The sequence below is a fragment of the Fukomys damarensis genome, unplaced genomic scaffold (assembly GCF_012274545.1).
Source record: "Fukomys damarensis isolate Sample0158 unplaced genomic scaffold, DMR_v1.0_HiC HiC_scaffold_33, whole genome shotgun sequence".
Lineage (NCBI taxonomy): Eukaryota > Metazoa > Chordata > Mammalia > Rodentia > Bathyergidae > Fukomys > Fukomys damarensis.
In genome coordinates, this window is record NW_022900945.1 from 4520508 (window position 1) to 4544784 (window position 24277).

The window sequence follows — 24277 nt, forward strand, 5'->3', positions numbered from 1 at the left end:
TTTTTTTTTTTTTTTTTTTTTTCTTTCTTCAAGACAAGATCTCACCATGCAGTTCAGGCTGGCCTTGAACTCACTATGTAGCCCAGGCTGACCTTGAACTCATGGTGATCCTCCTGCCTCAGCCTCCTGAGTGCTGGTATTACAGTCATGTGCCACCGTGCCTGGAGTTGTGAGCCCTTTCTAAGAAAAAATGAAAATGCAAAATGAGGTAAAAATAGACATATACTTCAAAGAAGGCAGAACTAAGGCATTAAAAAAATCTGACAAGCAGCAGAAGATGAGCGTCAATGGAGTGCCTACCACATTTCTATTTTATTTTTCTGTTTGTGGCTATTTATTCGACTGCCTCTGTGTGTAATAATAACTTTCTGTAATATATTTTTTCATAGAAATAATAGAAAAATAACTTAGTCTCCTAGTGGCTGGCTGACTTTTTATTACCAGTAAGTGAAACTTACAAAACATACATCCTCACACCCAGAATCACAGGAGTACTGCTTCAAATCTGTGCTCTACAAGCAAAGGAATGCTGATGAAGTCCATCTTGCACAATTTCCTGTCAAAAAATTTCTTTGAATTTCTAATCATACTGCACACTGCACTTCGTCCAGCGAGGGCCTGCAGCAAACACATTACTTTTAAAACGTTGGCGAGCAAAGAGGAAGGAGGTAGAATCTTAAAGGTCTAGACCCGGCATGGTCATCGCACATCTTGAAGAGACAATGCTTCCTGGCACTTGGGTAGGGAATCCAGATCTGGGAGGCTTGCAGGTCTTCGCCCAGGCAACCCTGAGTTCACAGAACTGGCCTCTTGTGTCTCCATTCAGTATTCTTTCCACCGTCCTTGGCTCCCTCCCTAGGTCGGTGCAGACCCATAACCGACTTGGAATTTCTCACTGCATGGAGGAATTCAGAGCTGACCAGTGATTTCTGTTCTCCTCTGGGAACTGAAAACCGGAAGTAAACTGAACTACGGGAGGTGGGAGGGGCCACGTGGAGTGTGTGAGAGGTGTCAGCAGGAGTGTGACGGCTGATGCATTGTGTCAGTGTGAGCAGGAGGAGCTCCTCTGCTTGGCTCAGCAGTTCCACACCCTCAGCTGTCAGCTGTCACCTGGATGGTAGAAAGGGGAAAGGAGAAGGAAGATCCGCTGGCTCCTGTCTCTTCAGAGGAGCTCCAGTCTTTGCCTGCACCTTGGATGTCCTCACCTGGCTTCCGCTGCGGATCCTTCCGCTTCCGGCCCAGACCCAGCCGCCTCCTGATACGTACTGTCATGGACCCTGCAGCAAGCTCCTGCAGACGGACCCTCTGCGCTCTTCCTCAGCCGGCTCTGTGGGCGGCCACTATGAGCCAGTCTTGTAAATTCCTATATATTTGTATATCTTGTGTTATTTCTGTTTCTGTAGTAAACGCTGACTGATACGAGGAGTAAATAAGATTGCCAAGGTGTGGCAGGAGCAGGCTTGAAGTTGGAGGGATGATGGTGCAGAGTCTTTCTCAGCTTGGGAGAGGAATTTTCTCTCTGACATCATCAGTGGCAAATAACCTTCTGCTCACAGTGTCACTGCTCTTCAGACATGAGACGAACTTAAAGCCACGAGGCTGACAGCAGAGGTACAGGACCCCCACACTGCACAACATTTTATTGGACCACTCTAGTCGAGAAGATTTTCAAGACCCTTTTTATCTCTAAGCCAAACAGCAACAACAACAAAACCAGAAAGAGTAAAAGAGCAAATTAGCAGGGGTTCTAGGAGAAAAACGCAAATGAAGCAGAACGGTCTTCAGGGCTTCGATTGCAATTAGAGCCCCTGAACGGGTAGCTCATATCTGACACGGAGAGCCCGTGTTTTAAGTTGAAACTTAATTGTTCACAAAAACGCGTGGCGTTGGACCAGGTTAACCGTTGTTACTCCCTGCGGGCACGCTGACAAATTGAAAGCTACTAGGGAGCCTGGCGTTGCACTACCAGTGTAGCTAGCTCTCCTCTTCTTGCTACTGCTATAGCCAAATGTGCACAGTCCTACCTCTTTTCTGGGCAGATAATATCTACAGCAAAGAAATGGTTTAGAATAAAATAGGCAGTAAACAGGATTTATTGTTGATAATACCCCATGGCTTAATAATGACTGGTTTAAATTCCCCCTTCAGGTACTGAAATAAAATTCCCTTCTCTTCATACACACCTGTATGACTCCCGGGCACCTGACTTCCGGAGGAAAACGAGCTGTCTGTGGTGTCTTTAATTATCCGAATGGCTTCCAGGTGTGAGGGAAATGTTTCTTTAGAAATAAGAGAAACGATTACAGCACATGTTCAGTGGAGGACTGGAAATGGACAGGCACAGGATGAATTAACAGGAATGTGTGCTTTGGACGGGCTATTTAGAAGACGTTAACTTGACAAACCCAGTAGCAGTTCAGACATTTTGCCGATTTTTTTTAGAAAGTGGTATCGGGGATCGAACTCAGGCCCTTATGCTTGCAAGGCAGACAACAGAACCACTGAGCCAAGGCCTCAGCCCCAAAGCATTTTGTCTGTTAACAAAACAGATACAGTTTATTTCTAGAGATACAAAAGATTTCCCTACAGGAGAAAATATAACTTCAAAACTTTCAGTTTATTGCCTATCAGAAAGTGACAGGAATGATTGGATAAATGTATTTGAAGCCTGACGGAGTGTTCTGGGGGAATAGGTGGCAGTGTGCTAATGTAATAAATTATTTGTTTAAACATTCATCATATTTTTAATCATACCTTGTATATTTAACTTCTTATGCTGAGGGCTGTGAGGCCTGCCTAAACCAAGAGGACAAAGCAAACAGGCTGCTTTCAGCAAACAGCAGCAGCTCCTCAGTGAACAGGACAGGGGACTCAAAATGAAACTCACAAGCCCTTGGCACTGAGAAGTCCAGTGATTGTGTACACACGTGAGCAGGACGTCCTCGGGCATCCAAGTCGTCAGGATGTCACCCCAGATTCCTTAGCCCCTTCAATGCCTATATAAGCCCAATTCCTTTCCCAGTTAATTGTGATCTGTCCCCCGGTGTTAAACCATCTGCTCATGGATGGAATCTCTCCCGTCTGGCTGCTGCTGCCTCTCTTGCCATGTCAGTCCATCCACACGCAAAGGTGACCAACTCCGCTTTTCCCCGCGAGCTGCTATATGATCTCCTGACTTTAGTCCCTGTCCACCGGAGTAAACTTTCCTTTCGAAACCTATTTTTGACAGGTGGATTCTTTGTGACAAGGATGTGTTGCTCTCTGTAGCAGGAAGTTTCCAGATGTGCTGCCTACAGAATGGCGAAGGTCAGGAAGTCTCACCTCAGCATTCACCAGGAGGTCTCTCCATTCTTCTTCTTGCTGGGTAAGTAACCCGTGCTAAATTTCCAAGAATGAACAGGCGGGCGCTGCAGTGGGAATATGTGAGGGCCCGCACTTGGACACAACAGGATACTACAGTCTGAGTCCCACGCTGTGCCCCACAGGAAGCAAGGGAAGGTTATTGGCATGCAAGTGACTGTCACCCCTTCTGCATTCGCTGAGGGCCAGGGATCCGAAGATCACAGGTAAGACACAGACCTACCTGGTAAAACTGTCTCCTCTCCGGAAGCATCTTTCGAGTGGGCTTTTGAAATCTTACATGTGATGTGAATGGAATCATATTTGACAAGAAGCTTTTGGGAAAATACATGGAAGATGTGTGTGTTGGTGTTTGAGGGGCTAGAAAATAATCCCTTCCCTTCCAACTCAAATTCGAAAGCACCTGAGGGAAGACACAGCAGGTAGGCGAAAGGCCATCGCATCGTAACAGTTTGAGTTGTTGGGACAGCGGAGCTCAGCATAAGAGGTCCGTGGACCTGTGCAGGGCTGTACTGCCTCAGTCTCCAAATGCTGGCGCTCACCCAGCGAACAGCTGAGTCTGCAGCATGCAGATATTTACCAGGCACTGCTACTCTGTCTGAATGCAGAAGCCAAGCAGGGAAATCACTTGATGAGCTTTTGCTAGGCACCTGCCTTCCTTGGGCAAAGTGTAATGAGCCACTTGCTTTATATGGGGGGGGGTGCATGGGCTGCTTGTGATTGGCTGAAACCTGGCCCCTTGTGATTGGCTGAAACTACTTTAGCACAGTTAGAACAACAGAGCTAAGGAATCACACCCCTCCACCCACCTGCCTTTGTACGGCACAATAGGGCCATTCCTCTGTCCATTGTCCCAAGAGAGGCAGAAAATAACAAAAAGCCAGGAAATCTTGGAAGCCTAGGCTAGAGCAGATGTCAGATCTCCTGGCCTGACCTTCAGTCACCTTTACTCTGTTCAAACCTCACTAAGGGCTCATGAATATGCACTGTATCTCATACATGTAATTAAGGTCACAGTGCATTCTGGGACAGGTGCATGTGTTGAGAGCCCCTGAGGTAACACAGAACCTTGTCATTCATTCCTGTCCAGATTCCCCAGAGTCCCAGTGGGAGACACCCATGACGGAGTGCCTATCTTTCAGATTCTGAAAGGCTGATTAGTCTGTGTGAGGTGATTTTTCCTTTCTGTCACCCCAGCACCACTTTTCTGTGCAGACGTGGCCCTGAGCACATCTTCCCATGATCTTCTCTGCTTTTCCCTTGCTATCCAGTGTACACTTAGCAGTTCTTTGCCTGTGGTATACAAGAGCCTGGAGTCTATCAGCTGCATCCACCACACGATAACAGGCACAGCTCACCTTGAAGGTGCGGAGACCCCCAAGCCTTCCCTTAGCCTGGATAAGTGATGGCGAACCTTTGAGAGCTTTCAATGATACAAACAGCCTGCTGTGGCATGAGTGCCACAGGTTTGCCATCCGTGACCTACATGCTTCTCACCCAACCTGCTTCTCCACAAGTCCTAAAGGTTAGGGTGGAAAAAAAATCATTTTCTTATTCAGTTTTATTTTTTAATTGTTCAAATTTTTAAAATCACTTTTTCTATTTTCAGATAAACTCTGTAAGATAAAATTGTAAGTTCAGTAGTCTTTTGTGGGATAATTTGGAATTGATTACTACACTTCCAAGACAGTTTTTCCTGTGCAGGAGACTGAACCCAGAGCCTTGTACATTCAAGGCAAGCACTCTACACTGAGCTACCCCCTCAGTAGCCCCAGGATGATTTTTGTGTGGAAAAACATTCTGAATTCCAAAGCAATGGATTATAAATGAGCATTTGAACTATAACTTATTTCTAAGATGAATTCTGCCTTTACATTATTTGAGTTAATGGCAAGTTAATGAGAAACAGCAAAATAACAGCAATGTAATAATGTACTTTTAATAGAACAATGAAGTTTGAACTTCAACATAAAAAGCCACTCTAAAGTTTACAAAGCATTTTTAATTGCATAAATTGCTAATGCCATACTGTTTCCCCAGGAGTCTACAAAATACTGTTATGTGATTACCTCCACATTTCTGGTTAACAGTATTCATCTTTTTTTGACGGACAGTTATAGAACAAGGTTATTGGTGTTGTTATTCAGCTTCCAGCAGGAAATTTCCAGTCTGTCTGCATCATGTTTGGTTGTGAATCAGGCTGCACTGTAGGAGTGATGGTGACGGCCTGACTGCTGCTGACAGTTGATCACTGTCAATTTTTAACTCCAATTTCCATGCTTTTCTTTCTTACACCACCCGTTAGAACATTGCTATTTGGACTAGAACTTCTGTGGTCGTGGAACTTGGGGTTGTTTGCTTCTCGTTACCCAAATACTGCTGTATAGATAACATTTGGGGAGTGATTTAATTTTCTTTTGGCAAATGTAACAAATCATCCAGTGGTGTTGCGTTATTTAATTTACGTACATCAAGTGTATTTTTTAAGAGCGTTGAATAACTTTTGAGAGGTAAGGCACTTAACTTGTGCGGGCTTCTGGGTTTCACCATAGAAAGTACTCTTCCAAACTTGACATCTGTCCTACTTCTTTCCTGAGTGACAATTTTATCAAGGTGGTCCACAGCTGTTATTGTTAGGCTGGAAAAAGTCTGTGAGGAATTATGAAGTGTACTCCAAGATCTGTTTTCTAATGTCTGAGTCTTAGTTTTCTTCTTTAGTTTACTTTTTACAGTTCGGTGGCCCATTTCATAAGATCTGGCTTGTACATCTTTTCTCCTTGTTGTGGGCGTTGTTTTTTGGGGTTTGGAAAGAGTAATGGATTCATCATCAATTAAAGATTTAAGGATTGTGCAATTTCTTTCTAAAACAAAATTTGTCTTTTTACATGGATACATTTTTTCATTTTCCAAAATACAGGCAGAAAAGCTGTTTTTTGTCAAAAGTAATGTTTGTATATATTGTGTATCATGGAAAATTATGGGACTCCTGTCATTTTGTTCCTGTGGGTTAAAGAAAAGAGTACTTAGTCATAAATCTAGCAAGGCAAGAAAGCTACTTTGTATTTTTAAACATGAAAATAAAATTGTAAAGTATTCTAAAAATGACTGTGCAGGTATTTAATACAAAAAATAGTAGTATTCAAATGCACAAAACCAAGTCACTCATATGTAATATAAATCCTTTTCAATATTCTTCTTTCTTTCTTTTTTCTCTTTTTTTTACAGAGAGTCTTACTACGTTCACACTGGCCTTGAAGTCATGGCAACCCTCCTGCTTCAGCCTTCCAAGTGCTGGGATTTCAGGCATGTGCCACCATTTTTGGCCCTACCTTCTCAATATTCTATACGGGTGTTAGGGCATCAAAGGTGAGCCTTTGCCCTTCTAAATCCTTTTGGAAATTAATGTATTTCTTAAATGTTTGAGTTACAAGAGAGTTGGTAGAATAGAACATTGTGTCAGCATTTCTTAGATCTGCATGCTCCAGAAATGGCAAAGTATATCCCTCTCCAAAATATGGACCGCGTCAAAGCTCACAATGGACGTACATGATTACTCACCAAAATTTCATGTCTGGACACTGTAGTGCATAATTTAAAATCTTAAAATTATCTCTATAATTGTACTTATTATTGCACCCCAGAATTTAGTACAACACTTGGCACATGAGTGTTCTATATATATATATATATATATATATATATATATATATATATATATATATATATATATATATATATATATATATATATATATATATATATATATATATATATATATATATATATATATATATATATCTGTGGAATAAGATAGCCAAAGTAATAGATTGACTTAAAAACTGACCATTTTAATCACAGTAGTAACAAAATCTGTTTGCAGGAGCTATTTTTTAAGCTTTTTCCTTTGTTAGTTTTCATAATCTCTACTTTTTGCCATTGATAAAAAGATCAACTCCAAAGAAACTGGTAATATGTATATTATCAGTATTTAGTTTGCAAATTTAACATCAACAATTTTCACTTCTTTTAAAACGTCACTATTGAGCCGGGGATTTAGCTCAGTGGTTCTGCTGCCTTCCTTGTAAGCACAAGGTCCTGAGTTCCATCCCCGGTACCCCCCAAAAAATGTAAATAGTGAAATAAGAAAACAGGATCATTGTACACAGTATTCTCGTATAAAGGGTACATCAATGACTACAATCACTGTAAAAATGAGCCAAGATCTAGTTTTAGAACCCACTGTGATGGTTTCTAAAAAACAAAACAAACAAGAAGGTATTGTTTCCGCCCAGCATGGGCACAGTCCAGGCTGCACTGGGGTGATCCCTGCCTGGATGGCCTTCCTGAGGCTCAGCATGCACTGGACAACAGCAGAGTTGTTCTCACCTCCTGAGGAGGTGTGCTCCTTGCTGGACTCACGTGGATGACCTTGGCATCTGGATTTTTCAGTTCATCCTCAAAGCACAGGGGTGGCAAGCTTTTCTTTCTTGCCAGACAACACTGACTCAACCGATCATCCGTGGCTGACTGATTTTCTTCTGTACTTAAATTATTCACTGGAGGAGGACATTTTCTTCTGAAAGCAAACAGGCACTATTTGAGGAGCTGACCCCAGCATGTCAGCTCTTACCTGCCTCTCATATCCCCAAATCCACTGCCAACGCCTCCGCCTGTCCTGCCATGCGACTGCCAACCTGGGCCCACCTTGTCCTGCCTGGGTTCATGGGAGCAAACGGCAAAAGCAAGAGGAGGCGAGAGGCCACGTGTGTGCCTCTGCGGATTGTGAGTGGAGGGGGAATCGTGCGGACTGGGGAGAACCGGAAGGCATCGGCCACCTCCTCTGCCAGCTTCCAGCTGACCAAGTGGCCTCCACTTGGGGGGATGGGACAGTTTCCATTCCAGGAGCCCTGGAGCACCTCACACAGGACGTGGACAGTGAGTTTGTCCTTGCAGCTGGAGGTGCACACTGCTGGGGATGGGTGGCCTCGCCTGAGGAGAACAAAGAAGGAGCACGTGTCCAAGCTGAGAACTAGGTGTCCGCAGGCGTGGGAGTGGGCGCCACCGGCCCTGGCAGAGCTCACGACGTCACCCAGGACCTCAGTTAGGAGCCTTTGCCTCACCACCCAGTTCATGAAGCCCCTCACCTTGAACTCCTCAGGTATTGTCTCAGGAGGGCATACGAGCTGCTCAGTACTGCTCTACACAAAGCCCCCAATTCACCAGACTCACAGGATTTCAGAACGTCATGGAAAAAGTTAAAGAGCTACTTTTTTGCGCTCGTGTGGCAATGCAATTATTAAGTCTGTATCTCCCCTACAAAAGGTTAATGCTTTCTCTGTTTATTCCCATCCTTCTGTCCATCAAGGCCCAAGGCCTTGACATGCTGCCAGCTGACTGCGCAGTCTTGGATTAGTCACTGGGTGGCACCGTGGGACGACATGTTAATAAATCCACCAGAATCAGTTCACTCTGATCTACTGTGAGTCGCAATCAGAGCTCACCGTAGTAGAGACATCATTAAATAGAACCCAAGATTAAAACCTTAAAAGGATAGTTAGTACCTGCTATTTCCAGAATCTTCCAAATGGCCAGTGGAATCCAGGGATTTACTGGTTTTGTTTTCAGGTTGAACTAAAATGATAAAAGATCTTCTTAAAAGGTGCATCTGTTATGGCCTTTAGAAATATTTTTTATAAAATAACATGGATGTGTGGCAGGGGTGAGCACATTTTGAATAGACAAGATTGAACATGCTGCTTTCAGACTAAACATGAACTTTTCATGGGATAAAGGTGCACAGTTCAGATCTAGGTGTCCCCCCAAAGCCTGTGTTCAGAGGCAGGGCTTTGGGAGGTGATTGGACTCTGGGGCTCATAGCCAATTTGTTGTTAGGGGGCGGGGCCTTCAGAAGAGCGGTCGCTGTGGGTGTGGCCTGAGGGTGTGTCTCCCTCCCCAGCTCCTCCCTTCTCTCCTGCTTCCTGTCTGCCATGGGGTAAGTTGCTCTCCCTTGCCCAGGCCTGGCCCTTCCTGCCTTGAAGCCAGCTGACCATGGACTGATTACATGAGCCAGATAATATGTCTGAGTTCAGGGTATTTTTAGCTTTGGTGGAATCATTTTGTCTTTGATTATCTTTTACATTTTTAAATCCTGTTTCAAAGAGTTTTTATTTTCTTTCAAGTTGTTTCTTTTTGTAACACATGGCAGATTTTCTTTGAGTTCAGAATAAAATGTCCTGTATACTCTCAATTTAATAAATATTTCTCCATTTTCTGTTTTTGTTATTAATCTTGGACAAACATTTTTTGGGATATTACTATAATTAAATTTATTTCACTTGCCCAGAAGTCAGTCAGTCTCTCTCTCTCTCTCTCTCTCTCTCTCTCTCTCTCTCTCTCTCCTCTCCCTCTCTTTTCTGGTACCAGGATTGAACTCAGGATCTTGCATTTGCCAGGCGGGCACAAGCCCCTGAACTATACCCCCAGCTCCTCGAAGAAGTTTTAATTGGAAGATTTTATTTATTTATTTTTTAAGAAACAAAGTGTGTTAGTTACTTTCTCTCATTGCTAAGACAAAACAACACCCAACACCCAAAGTTAAAGGTGGAAAGGATTATTTAGCTCACATTTGGTAGAGGTTTCAGTCCAGCCAGCTGTCTCCAAGGTAGGGTGGTGTCACAGAGGAGAAACAGTCCATGGAGGCAGAAAACAACAAATCAAGTGAAGGCGAATCCCGACCCTGCTCTTTCTGTTCCTTATGACTCACCTTAAGGACAGGCAGCACTCACACCCTTAATCCTAGCATTGCACCACAATCCATCCCAGCAGCGCACACCACCTCTGAAGGCCCCACCTATGACCCCGTGAGCCTTTGGGGGGACACCAGACACAAACCGTGACACAAAGTATCTCTTTTATTGTAATTTGTTTGCCTAAACTTTCAGCCTATTCAGGTAACTCTCAGTCTCTCCTGACAAGAAGTGTGTACACATTACAACAGCCAAAAAAGCTTTTAGGAAATAAAATATTTCAAATTGATCCATTGCAATTTTTAAATTTTCTTGAGTACATTGGAAAGCAGGGAAAAGACAGGAGAAGAGGAAAAATATGTACTTCAGGCAATGAGAACATGGTAACCTTATTTAGTTTGGTCAAACATATTTCATATGGTTTTCTCCCAGACGGATATGAGGGGGTTTAAATACTCTGTGGATGCTGTCCTCTGTCTTATTTCTCCACTCCAGAACTCCAAGCCAGGGTCTGTCTAAACTCTCTGGAACACACGAAGGAGTCTAATTATGCAAAAATAACCCTGGGCAACCACAAACAAGGGATAGGAACCTCCCAGAATTATTGGGTAGTTGTGTCTCCGCTAGTTATCAGAATTTAGAATCACTAATTCAAGATGGAGAATTCGAATGGAAACATTAACACGGTGACAAGAGCTGCCTAAGAACAGGAAATACAGACTTTTGAGATTAAAAGAGCTCCTCAGAAGGACGACAAAATAACAGCTGGGAGCAGAAAGAAAGGGGATTACAAGTTTACTTATATTGGCTCAAGTGTGCCAGGACTCCTTTCTTGAAAAGAAAATTATAAAACGTGACTTTGACGTTTTAAATTATATAAAATTTAATGTTAAATTTGACGTTATATAATGTTAAGGTTAAATCTAATGTTTAACTTGATGTTATACAAATTATATACAATGCTTCTGTTAAAAGACAAGACATTTGCTGAGTGAGTGCGACCCCACTTCCGATTGCGATATCAGAACGCCGCAACCAGCAACCGGCTCAGCTGTCCACCCCTCCACCGTTAAGATCCCACCCCGGGGGAGGAGGCCGGGTTCTTCTCAGCTCAAGGGAGCAAATCTTCAGTGATATAACCGTGCACTTTCAAAGACGTGAGCTCTCCCCACTTATGTTTTATGGAGCCGATTCAGTGGTTCATGACCAGCATTTTAAAAACTGACGTGGGATACAGCATTAGAGGTGGTAATCCGTACGTGCATCGTCCTCAGAAACAGCGAGTGAAACAAAGATGCTACAGTGAAGCTCAGCCAACACCGAAATGGTTATGATTCCATTGAGCTAGTCCTTCTTCACCTTAAACATTCATAGCTTTTACATTTCTAATGGGAAACCTGATGCATGTTGGGTTGTGATTTTATTTCTTTTCTTTTTTTGGTACCGGGGATCGAACTTGGGTTCTTGCGCTTGCAAGGCAGGCCACCAAACCGCCGAGCTAAATCTCCGGCCCATGTGATTTGTATTTCTTGCTGTGAGTTGTTATAAAAGTTGGAAAAGCTGCTCTAAGACAATAGCGATGTGTTAGTTTAGATACAAACACTTGGGACTACTCTAGCCAAGGCTACCGTGGTGGAACACTTTTCTTATTGTCACAGAGACAAAAGAAAAGCTTTTCTCTTTTCAGTGGCTTTTGTTATCCAGTTATCTTGAATAGTAGTTACCGTATTGTACAGCAAGTCTCGGAGAGCGAGCTACCTGCTAGGACAGGTGACAAGCCGGGAGAAGTAGCCTTTGAGACATTGTTAAGTCTGAATCAGCCGAGCACAGAACTGCCTCCTGACAGACTTCTTGCTTATCTGAGGTCCTAAGTATCTGTTGAGGTGCCTGTTGTCAGGCTTTAAGCAGCCCAAAGTCTCCTATGAAAGGTGAACAAGTATCAGGTAGAGAAGTCCGTTTTGAGCAGGAGAACAGAACAGATCCAGTCTCGCAGTACTCAGAACAGCCCGTTAGGAAATCAGTAGGGCAGATAAGAGACGGGAAAGGGGCTTGAAAGAGCGCACGTGACAGCACAGAATCTTCACTTCTCCGCCTGCAGCAGAATCTTTAGGTGTCATTCAGTAATGGCACATTAAGGTCCAGCCAAGTCTTAATCATTTCCGTGGCAAGAGTTTCGCAGTACTAAATTTGGATGCAGTTAACTTTAAGTTATTTTGATATAAATGTGCACTTTATATACCTGCAAGTGAAGCAGAGTCTTTTTCCTTTTTATAAGCATTTGATCTATTGCTGAGTACAGGAGAAAAGACTGAAGGACTCCATGATCGTCGATATCCTTGTCTCTGCAGGGAATTTTCAGCCTAAGCATCAGAAAAATGGAAAACGATCTCAGAAATTGCGTGCATCTTGACAACTATTTTGTACTCGATTATTTACCTTTGGATTATTTATTATGATAACTAACAGCTGTCTGGGTCTTTAAAAACTTTCAACTATAATATTTCAGTTAATCCTCAAAAAACTTCCTCTGAGATGTATGTGATCATTACCACTTTATAAAAAATATAATATAGAGAAGTTAAAAGAGTAAGAGCGAGACTCATTCTGCTCACTTCTGTTTCCTTTGTCTTAACTTTTATATGAATGTACAATTTATTTCCGCAAATGTAGGTTAAGACTAAAATTTAAATACTAAGAAAAAGAAGTCCTTTCTTTTAACAGAAACTTTACTCTTTCTAATACACAGTATGTAGGGCAGAATAGTTCTCAGTAAAAGAGGATAAACTAGAAACAATACTATTGTTTTCCTAATTTATTCTCTCAAATGAAGTTTACACATTTTTATTAAAACATAGAATATGCATTTGTCAAATATATATATGCATATGTAAATATGAATTGTGTAATTTGTGATTTGCATCAACAAACCAAATTTAAAACCTTGCTTTTTTCTTTTTTGGGGTGCACTAGGTATAGACTGTATTTCATTCTGGATAATATGAAACAAAAATCTAGCCTAAAAAGAGGTCACATTATTGTTAGATAGATATGGTTAGTATACACAGAACAGTAGTAGATGATGTAGTATAGGAATATTGCTAGAAATAAAACTTATAAATGAGGGACAGCTTAGAAAAGAAAGATATTAGCCAAATGTGGTGGCCCATTCCTGTAATCCCAGCACTCAGGAGGCTGAGGCAGGACGGTTGCTGTAGTTTGAGGCTGGCCTAGGCTACAGAGTGAGTTCAGGACCAGCCTGAACTACAAAGTAAAACCATGCCAAGAAAGAAAGAGAGAAAGAAAGAGTATAGACAAAAATTATCTCATAGAGGAGAAAGACCTTAATGGAAGATACGAAGATGACTGCAGGTCAGGAAAGACCAAGAACATAGCTTAGAAGTTATATAAGATGACTAGGAAAACAGTATGTTGTGAGAAGGAAGGCGTTTATTCTTGATTGGATATAAAAGATAAATTTGAAGGACAGGGATTTAGCTCAGTGGTGCTGTGCCTGCCTCATAAATGCCAGGTCCTAAATTTGATCCCTGGTACCAAAAAACAAACAAAAAAAAAAAGATAAATTTGAGAATGTTAAAAAAGAAAATGGTGAGAGGGATAAAATCAGGATGTCTTGAAAGACAAAAAATTACCCCCAATTTTTTTCCAGTACCAGGGCTCAAACTCAAGACCTTGCGCTTGCCAGGCAAGTGCAGCACCACTGAGCTACAGCCCTGGCCCTGAAAACTTACCAAAATTCTTTTGAGAAGGGAAAAAATTTGAGCATACCAATAACTTTTTTTCTTACTGGGAATCGAATCCAGGACCTTGGGCTTGCCAGGCAGGTGCAGCACCACTGAGCTAAATCCCTGGCCTGTGCCAATAACTCTTGAAAGAAATTTAAAGAAGTATCAAATAACTATCTTTACAAGGAGTTTAAAAGAATAACCAGGCCATCCAAGATGAGCAAAAATTAAGGGACTCTGTCACTGCTAGACTTGCCTTAGAAGACATAAGGCAAGCTAACAGATGATAATTACCACCATAAAGACACATAAAAGTATAACTCCCTGATCCAGCAGATACACAAATAAGAAAAGAAAGTGATCAGACTGTATCACTGCAGACAGCACTAAACCACAAAGACAAACAGTTAGAGGAAGACAAGATTATCTAAAACAAAACTATGTGCTATCTGTAAGAAATCCGCTTTACTGGTAAAGTCACACACAGATAGAAAGTGAAGGAATGGAAAATGATATTCCACACACATGGGAACCAAAAGTAGTCAGCAGTAGCTGTACTATTATATCAGGTAAATTAGACATCAAGTCAAAAACTGTGAAAAGACACCAAGAAGAATATTATGAAAAAGAAAGGAAACAGTTCAAGAAGATAAAACAACTACAACTTTATATGCATTCCAAACCATAATATCCGAAGTCATGAAACAAGTAGTAGATCTAAAGGGAGAGATTGACTCCAAGAAAATAGCAGTTTAGAACTTCAGTGCTCTACTTCAACAGTAGACAGACAGGGCTGAAAATGAACAAAGAAACATCAGGGATAAGCTATGCCCTAGACCAGATGGGTCTAACAGAGATCTAAAGAACACTTCATTCAATAACTGCAGAATGTACATCCTTCTCATGAGCACACGGAACCTTACCCATGGAGAAAATGTTAGGCCACACAATAAGTCCCTGAAAAGTTATAAAAGTCAAAATTATGTATATCTTCTCAGACAAAAATAGAATAAAACTGAAAATCAATAGCAAGATGAACTTTGGAACTACACAAATATATGGAAATTAAACAATGTGTTCCCAAGTAATGAATGGGTCAATGAAAGAATTAAAAGAGAAATTTAAAATTTTCTTGAATCAAGTGGAAACAGAAATACAAAATATCAAAACCTATGGGGTAGAGCAGAGTAGTAATAAGGAGAAAGTTTAAACAAAAAAACTATATCAAAAAAGTAGAAAAATGTCAAACAAATAGCCTAGTGATACACCTCAAGAAACCAGAAAAGCAAGAATGAGCCAAGCACAACATTGGTAGAAGGAAAGACATAATAAAGATAAGAACCAAAATAGACAAAGGCTAAAAAATATAAAACCTCAACAAAATAAGTTCTTTGAAAAAACAAATCAGCAATCTTTCTTTAGACAAAGGAAGAAAGACTCAAATCTAAGATCAAAAGGGAAAATTACAATAACATAGATATACAAAGCATCATAAGGAATTATAAGCAACTATAAATCCATAAATTAGAAAACCTGTAAGAAACAGATCAATTCCTGGACATGTACATCCTACCAACATTGAAGCCAAAATAAATCTAAATTTCCAAGCTGCTCTCACCACAACTCCAGGACTTTGCCCAAATTTGAAATAAAATGCTAATCAACACTGTATTTATTAACAATTCCCAATGGCCAAATAAAGTCACAGGAACTCAGAGGGTTCTAGCAGGTGCGTCATAATTTACCACCTAACAGGCTAAAACAAGGGAAAGAACCATGTAATTATTCTAATAGCTGCATACAGTAGATACATGTGACAAATTCAACAACTATTACTGATAAAATTACACAAAATGCTTTCTTAATATAGTCGAGAAAATATTAGCATAATTTAAAAAACTATTCTTATGTAGAAGTGACAGCCAATGTCCCAGCTATGAACAATCTCCTAGTCTGACAGCTGCTGACCACCACGACTGTTATTCACACATTTTTAGGGAAGCACAAATAATGTAATAGGAAAATATACTGGAATTAGTTTATTAAAACTAGAGAATTCTGACTCACCATGACTAAGTGATCCCTTATCAGATCTGCTCCAGCTCAGTTCAGGTCAATACCATATACGCCAGGCAACACACACACACACACACACACACACACACACACACACACTCAAAAGTCCCTGAGAGTGCACAAAAGCAGGTGACAAACATTACTGAAACTCGGAATCGCTGATTTGCTTGGGTGCAAGCCAGGCTGAAGCTGGTACCACATGCAGCATACGGAACAGGAAAGCCCCATTATTTCTGTCCAGCAGAACCAGAGGACAAAGTTCAAGGCAACCAAAACTGCTGGAAAGTAAGGAAAGGCTGGAATAAAGAAGAGAGCCAAAGGGAAACTTGCTAAGTCCAGCTGCCATGAAAACAGGCATGATTAGGAGAACTGCAAGCAGCCAGCTGAGACTGAAGCAAATGAACTGAAACGGGCTGCTACTCAAGATTTATGGGTTTGGTTTTTTTTAATCCAAAGTGATTGCTAAAACAATCAATACTCTTGGTGAAGTTACCATAGAGTTCACTGGTCCCACTTGTTCCCAGGACAACGTAATAGTTCTGATGGCCAGGATAAATCTAAATTGGCACGCAAAGAACCGGGAAAAGAAAACCTAGCCCCCATCAGAAGGACGATCAAGGAAACAGTTACAGTTTGGATCCGGAAGCCCCCAAGGCTTAAGCATGGAAGGCCTGGGCCCACCCCAGAATGCTCCCGGAGGTTCTGGGGCTTGGGGTTTGCTGTCCCCAGGCCCTGAGACCCCACCTTGTGGCTGTACTGTCTCAGGACGATAGACGAACAGCCCCCTTGAGCTTCCCCATAAGGCCCAACCCCACGCCGTAAGTCTCCTGATGGCCCCACCTGGTAGTTACTTTGAACCTGTGAATTTGAAAGGGACACCTCAGACCACAGCAACAAATGATGGACAAAATCAACAACTTCAAGGATTTATTTTGTGAAAAACAAAATGAACACTGGTACCAGAGGAAAGGTGTAATGTAAGAAACAGAAAAAAGAACATCAAAATGTTAACTTGAATAGCATCAAAAAATTTTGAGAACAAATGTGACAAGATTTTATAGGGGAAGAACAATCCCAAGAATAAGAAACATTGGAAATTTACAATTGATCACTGAACAATAATCCTGTGAAAGTGCTGGAAGGAAATGAAATGTCCATCTTAAAAGAGGGGAGGGAGGTAGGGAGAGAGAGAGAAAGAGAGAGAGAGGTGCAATGTAGAGAATCGATTTAGAGGTCTAATGTGGTCATTTAAAGTCAGAGAAAATGGGCAAATCTTCGTGGAGGGGCTAAAGAAGACATTTGGCTTTAAAGTACAGTCTACTGAGCACTAAGTAGAATAAATTGAAATCACCACACCTCAAGACATTTCAGAGCAACATTGATAAAGAGTTTTCACACACACCCAAAAGGTCCACTTGCAAAGACGGAGAGCATTTCATAGCAACACTAAGTGTCAGAGGACGGCGAACATCTTCAAGGGTGAGAGAAAAATGATTTTGAAAACCTCTCATTCTACTTAGTTAAATTATCAATCGAGTGCCTGGGGGAAATAAATCCACTCTCAAATATCCACAAACCATTTATTAGGTTTAGATTGAAAATGTCCCCTCATGCACCCCAAGTGGGGCTCCTGGAAGATGATGGGATCAGGGGACACTAAACTCCTCAGTGACGAGCATAACCATAGCTAAATGTGTGTTAGGAGGTGTGGGGGGTGGGCAGTCTAGGGGCTGAGGATTTAGCTCAGTGGTTCTGGCGCCTGCCTTCAAGCACAAGGGCCCTAGTTCCATCCCCGGTACCAAAAAAGGAGGTGGGGTCTGGTCGGAAGATTCAGCCCACAAGGGGCAGGGCCTGGGAGAGTGCATCTCCACTCCTGGCCCCTGGCTCTCTCAGCTTCTGGTCCACCCGGAAGTAAGCTGTTCTCTGCCACGCCCCCCACGGTGGAGCCGTGGACTGAAACCGTGAGCAGAAATAAACCTCTCCTCCTTGAAGTTGTGGGTGCCAGGGATTTTTGTCCCAGAGATGAGAAACATGCCGTTTCTAGGAAAATTCCTTGAAAACGTACTGTAGGAAAAAAAGGTGAAATCCAAGAAGAAATGAAGCAGTCAGATCTTAGAATCTGGGACACTGCCAGGAGCAGAGGGGCCCCGGTGACCACAGTGGGGCAGGTGGGAGCAGTGAGTCACATTTAAATCCCAAGGGCAGTTCTTCCACCCCCACAGAGAGAGAGAGAGGGAGAAACTGTTCCTGTTCACACATTAAGACAGGTACACACTTCTCTCTGGGAGGATGCATGGATCAGATGGCTAGGGTCTTCCTCATTCTTTTATGTTTTATTTGATCTCGCCGAGGAGGATTTAGCTCAGGGGTGTCACCACCTGCCTCGCAAGCGGACGGTCCCAAGTTCCATCCCTGGTACCAAACCAAACAGAACAACAACAAAAACAATTGTATTTGATCTCAGGCATGGTGTTTATTTTCTTTGTGTCTCTTTTTTCCTCTATATAATAATGATAACAGTACTTATTCACTCGGTTGTGGGGAATCGCTTAGGCTTTTGATGTACAAAAGCTTCCTATTAGTATCATTGTGCTCTAGAAGAAAAAAATAACTACAAAAGTGTACAAGACAGGCATGATCTAAATACAAGATAGCCCAAAACAAGTCATTATTTTTGGTTAACTGATGGAGAATAAGAAAAGAGAACCTATAATTTGGAGGGTTAAAATAGCTTTATTTAACATATCAAAAACACAGAAATAAGAAAATCTCTATCTAGTATAAATATAAAAATAGTTAAATAACATAATTTAATATTAAACCAAGCATTTAAAAATGTGATTATAATAAAACACCTGCTATTTACACAGAACCAAGTTATCTCAACAGTTACTGAATCCGATCAATCTTCAAGAAGTCATTATCAATAAAACAAGCACAAAATCTCTATTTGCATTGGTCAATAGGAAAATAAAAAGTCATTTTATTTACTTTAAACAAATACAATTTATTTTGACATTTCAAGTTGGGAAGCAAAAAGTGCCAGTTCTAGGATTCGAGACAAGAGCCTATTATTTTTATATTGTGTCCATTAAGAAGAAAGTTAATTCTAATGCATTAATTCATTCTACTCTGAATGATTATTTACAACATATAAATAATAAAAATGCTATGAATAGCACTTTGAATTATAGAATTAATGGGAAGATGAAAGATAAAGATTTAATCAGAATTGCAAAGCTGAATATAATCACTGACCTTATGAAAAAATGATACACAGAACGTGAGCTAAGATAGAGGTATAGATGAAAGGGTAAGATTGCTAGGATTTCCATCTTCTATAAGAGAGGTCTGCAGTTAAATGTTAAAGGTGATAGACAAAAAAGGTATGTTATATGAAGTTACAAAAGTTAAAAGCAGCAAAAGGGCCGGGGATTTAGCTCAGTGGTTCCACCGCCTACCTTACAAGCGCAGGGACCCAAGTTTGATCCCTAGTACAAAAAAAAAAAAAAAAAAAAAAAAAAAAAAAAAAAAAAAAAAAACAAAAACAACAAAAAAGCAGCAAAAAAGGTAACTAGAGAAAGACATAAAGAGGAACATGAAGAAAAACATGGTGTCTTGTCAATAGGCTGATTCACAAATTTTTTATTGACTAGTCAGTAGGTAACGTTTAAAGTCAATAAGTTAAAAAAACAGTGAAAACCTGTTTTTTGCAAATATGGAACTAGTTATAAAAGGAATTGAAGCCAATGAGATTAAAAAGAGGCAATGAAAAGAGATATAGAATGGAGATTGTGTGTTCTTATCAGCCTTTCTGAACTATTTAATTTTAAAAAGCATATGGCCTAAAAATTGTTTAAAAGATCACATTTTCAATAGCAAATTTATAATGATGCACACAGTGTTATATATTTCTTGGGAAATGGTTATAAAATATGAGCCTGCATAAACCACGTATATGATAAAATGTATAATCTGGACAGTGAGGATGGGGATTTGGCTCAGTGGTGCCACTGCCTGCCTCACAAGTGTAAGGTCCCAAGTTTGATCCCCAGTACTAAAAAAAAAAAAAAAAAAAAAAAAAAAAAAGAGAGCATGCAATCAAAATATAACCATTACTAATTATGGCTACAAAATATGTATATTTTCATGTTTCTCTGTATTGGCAATAATCAGAGTTCATAATAAACAAATTAATACTTAGAAGAGTCTTTAAGCACCTCTCCCTCTCTGCTCCCTGGGTTACTTTGTCTCTCTAGTTCCCTAAATGTACCCAGTGTGCCCAGTGTCCAAGGCTGGTCAGTCACTTTTCAGTGCCCTTGAAGAAGTTGTCGCAATTACAGAACTGGATCTAACCACCGCATGCTCAGAAATGTTCTTAGCTACACATTACCAGATTAACAGACATGCACATTTTAATATTATAAATATTATAATTATATTATAAATAAAATGCTTAAGTTATGCACGAGGAGTTATATCTTAAGGAAAAAAATGTATGATCTTCCCTGTTGTCCCCAAACATAAAGCTTTACATACTATCAGTGATGAGATCACTTTCCACACTTAGGCTTTTGATTCTAACATTCATTTCAACATGGGACTTACTGAAGCATATATAAAAGTAACAGGACTACTATGAATTTTGAATAAGTAATTTTAAATATGCAGATGAAGCCTACCTCAGGTGTATCCTTAAGATAATGAAAGTGTCGAATCAGTCTTGATTTTAGATTTTCTTCTACTTTTGGCTCTAAAATCCAAACACAAGTGGGATTTTCATACTCTTAAATTACTTTTAATTAAATCTACTAAATCTTTTTTCTTAAAACTAGTAAACTTTTTGGAAACAGTTTAATAATCTTATTTGTTCATGTATGTAATATGTTTACATTTTTGGAGCTAAGTCTACTCTAAAATGATTTCCTTTTAAAATGAATTTTTATTAACAATATTTTAAGTATTTAATATTATATAATGAAGCTTTAACTTCTTGGAAAAAATAAGAATAAAATATGTCATTCATGCTATTAAAGCAATCTTTTGGGGCCAGGGATTTAGCTCAGTGGTGCTGCCGCCTGCCTTGCAAGTGCAAGGTCCCAAGTTCAATCCCCAGTACCAAAAAAATAAAAAAATATTTTGGTGAATACCTCTGAAAAGCGAAAATGTTTCCTCAACCTGGACTCTCCCATCTCCAATTATGAATTTGAGAGTGCAGACAGGGTCCCGGGAGGCAGTGCCTTTTTAAGAGAGCAGGTCTCGCCTTGAGTGCCATAGAAGCTGCTCAGGGCTTCTGACAGAAGATGGGCAGCTGACCTTAAAAGGCTCACTATGATTTAGAAAAGAAAGTTGATCAGGAACTTCCACTGCTAGTAGAGAGCCTCAGGCCACTAGTGCCTGTCTTCTTAGCAAACACAACTGAAAAATTGGGGTGAAATATTTTTAAAGCCGAAAAAGTGTCAAACAGGTAAAAGAAGCTGGTCGTGGTGGCGCACACCTGTAATCCCAGCACCGTATAGGCTGAGGCAGGAGGATTGCTGAAAGTTGGAGCCAAGCCTGGGCTACATAGTGAGTTCAAGTCCAGCCTGAACTACATAGTGAGACCCTGTCTCAAAAAAGCTAAAAGGTCCTCAGGGTCTTTGGCATCCTAAATTGAGGAGAAGGTAAGAACAGAAATACGTAAACCTGGCTTGCAAAGCCACTCCTGTGCAGAAGGTATTTCATGCATCTGTGATAAGCAAGCTCTCTCTGGTGGTAGAAGCCTCAGGAGTTGAGACACACAAGTCAAAAGCTGACCAAAGGCCAAGGATGGAATAAAAATCCCACCTTCATTCGTTTTACCTGGAATCCTGAGGGATTACAACCTGATCATAAGAGAAACCAGAGCCAACAAGTTCTCTTGCATAGATCTGATCTAGTGCTCCTGTCCCCTGAGTGATGCTGATGACTCCAAAGTGGGATAAGATGTGTTTTGGCAACTACTGCCTCCAGCAACCTGGCAGAACTAATAAGTCTTCTGTAGAGTAGGGTCCTATCGGCCTAGTCCTTGAACCGTTCCTACAAATAACTTCCCACTTTGGACCCAGCACACACACAATGGTAGTAAGGCACATAAGAAAGCATCAGAAATGACAGCAAGTACAAACCCACAAGGAATGCAGTTATCAGACCCAGAGCAAGGGTAATTAGGTCAACCATGTTTTAAAAAGAAAGATGAGCCTAAAGATATCTGAAAGGAGCTTTAACATAAAAGTAGAAAGGCAGATTGGAAAAGGGTACATCCCTAATTCTTCCTTCTGATGTATTTTTAAATTTCGTGTATTTTTTCACCTTAATAGGTTCAGTGCACTAAAAGAGAAAGAGAGAAATATAGACTACAGATCAGAAGAATTAGGAATTTATCAGAAAAAAGTAAAAAGTAGAGGGAAAGCTGAAGAGAGGGTAGGAGACACAGAGGCCTCTCTGATGTCCATCTCCCCACTGTGCTAGGAGAGGATAAGATTCTGGACAGAGGCGATGTTTGAATAAATATTGCTGAGAGTTTTCCAGAACCCATCAACTATTCCAGAGATGTACATAGTTTTACAAAGTTCAGTGACTCTTAAGCAGCATAGATACAAATCAGTCGATCCCTATCACAGGCAAGATGCATAACACTGAGAAAAGAGAAAATCTTTTTTTAAAGCAAAACTTCTATTGGTACATTTTAGATACACATATAACATTCATCATAGGGAATTTGTATCTGCACGTGTTGTATCTGGCTTCTTTTTTTCCCCCATTCCGTCCCTCTTCGAGCCCTCTTCCCCTCCTTATATACAAAAGCTGTTTCCATTGAGAAAAGAGAAAATCTTAGCAACAGTCAAAATAGATTGGATTAAAAATGGCTTGTCTGACAGTAATGGAAGCCAGAAGGCAGCAGAAGGATTTCTTTCAGAGTGTTGAAAAGAAAATAACTTCCAACTGGTTACTTTGTTTTCAATAAAACATTCTTCCAGAATGAAGTGAAATAAAGATTTTTCTGGACAAATAAAAATTTGGAGTGCCCACCACAAGGAGATGCGCACTGAAGGAAATTCTAAGGCAGATATTTAAGGCAAAAAATGATGCCAGATGTAGCAAAGTAGTAAAAACTTGGACTTTGGCCAAACGTGGACTTTGTCGTAATGATAGTGATGTCACATTTAAAATATGTGGTATTAAAAGTCAGAAGGGAGCACAATAATTTATAGCCAGATGACAATAGAATTCAGGGCTAAAAAGAAACGAACTAACTATAAAGTCATGAAGACCTATGAAGGAGCCTACCGGATGCAGGCAGCCCATCCAAATAGTCACAGTGCAGTTCAAACAACATGACATTCTGGAAAAAGGAAAAACTGCGGAGACAAAGAAAAGACCAGGGAATACCAGGGGTTGGGAAGGGAGTTGAGGAACAGGAAGGACACAGAATCTCTAGGCAGGGAAACCATTCTGCCTGAGGCCATAATGGAGGACACACGTGATTAGACGTTTCTCCAGGCCCAGGAACGTACAGCCAAAAATGCACCTCACTGTAACAATGTCTCACCGCAGGTTCATTTGCAGAGCAAAGGCACTTCCGGCAGAGGAGAGTTGGTGGGGGCACCAGTGTATGAGGGAGCAGGGAATATGTAGGACCTCGGTGCTGTCCACTCAGCTTTACTGGGAACTGCTCTGAAATATACCACTTAATGGGCATGGGTTTTTGTTGTTGTTGTTTTTTTTTTTTTTTTACAAGCGCATGCCTGTCATCCCCACACCCTAGGAGGCTGAGGCAGGAGGATCCCAATTCTAGCCCAGCCTGAGCAGCTTAGTGGCTTAGCAGGACTTTGTTTCTAAATAAAAAATAAAAAGGGGCTGAGGATGTAGCAAAGCGTGAAGGCTGTGGGTTTAATACCCAGTACCTCAGTCAATCAATCAATCTCCATAAAAGATCCATTTAAGAAAAATCAAATGGAAACAAAAAAAGCTTCAGCAAAACTATTGGCTTTATCTTTGTGAAACTGTAAATATTTACAAATTTTTAAACATTGCATTTTAAAATACTATTAACAATGCCTCTGTGTTTAAATATACAGTTTTGAAACACACAACAGTAATAGCAGTAAATGTCAGACTATAGTAAATTAACTTAAGGATTCCACAATCTTTTTAATTTCCACAAAGAGGAAAATATCAGATTTGGAATAATGCATATTGTAATATCAAGGATTATCATTTAAAGAGTAGAAATAGAGGGCTGGGGATTTAGCTCAGCGATTCGGTGGCCTGCCTTGCAAGCGCAAGGACCGGAGTTCAATCCCCGATACCAAAAAAAAAAAAAAAAAAAAA

At 40.7% G+C, this 24277-nt stretch overlaps 2 protein-coding genes and 1 long non-coding RNA gene across 7 annotated transcripts in view; 1 reads left to right on the forward strand and 2 right to left on the reverse strand.

Moving 5' to 3' along the window:
- Positions 1-942, reverse strand: part of LOC104848896 — a 3177-nt gene extending 2235 nt beyond the window's left edge. The window contains exon 1 of the long non-coding RNA XR_776578.2: positions 459-942. This is a non-coding gene — a long non-coding RNA (uncharacterized LOC104848896). The remainder of the gene's footprint in view (positions 1-458) is intronic.
- LOC104848895 overlaps positions 1-12650 on the forward strand; it is a 23280-nt gene extending 10630 nt beyond the window's left edge. The window contains exons 1-5 of one of the 4 annotated variants that reach the window (XM_033758151.1): positions 987-1355; positions 3230-3364; positions 3486-3566; positions 6586-6726; positions 12382-12650. In XM_033758151.1, coding sequence (XP_033614042.1) covers positions 1033-1355; positions 3230-3364; positions 3486-3566; positions 6586-6726; positions 12382-12388 — 687 coding nt within the window. In that variant the 5' untranslated portion in view covers positions 987-1032 and the 3' untranslated portion in view covers positions 12389-12650. Of the gene's footprint in view, positions 1-986; positions 1356-3229; positions 3365-3485; positions 3567-4631; positions 4857-6585; positions 6727-12381 lie in introns of those variants that run through there. The other 3 variants (XM_010605105.2, XR_776577.2, XR_004515041.1) reach the window with 3 other exon arrangements.
- CUNH1orf141 (chromosome unknown C1orf141 homolog) overlaps positions 5400-24277 on the reverse strand; it is a 28646-nt gene continuing 9768 nt past the window's right edge. For both annotated transcript variants that reach the window (XM_033758149.1, XM_033758150.1), the window contains exons 5-7: positions 8922-8991; positions 7747-7936; positions 5400-6360 (exon numbers count right to left, since the gene is read on the reverse strand). In XM_033758149.1, coding sequence (XP_033614040.1) covers positions 5767-6360; positions 7747-7936; positions 8922-8991 — 854 coding nt within the window. In that variant the 3' untranslated portion in view covers positions 5400-5766. The remainder of the gene's footprint in view (positions 6361-7746; positions 7937-8921; positions 8992-24277) is intronic.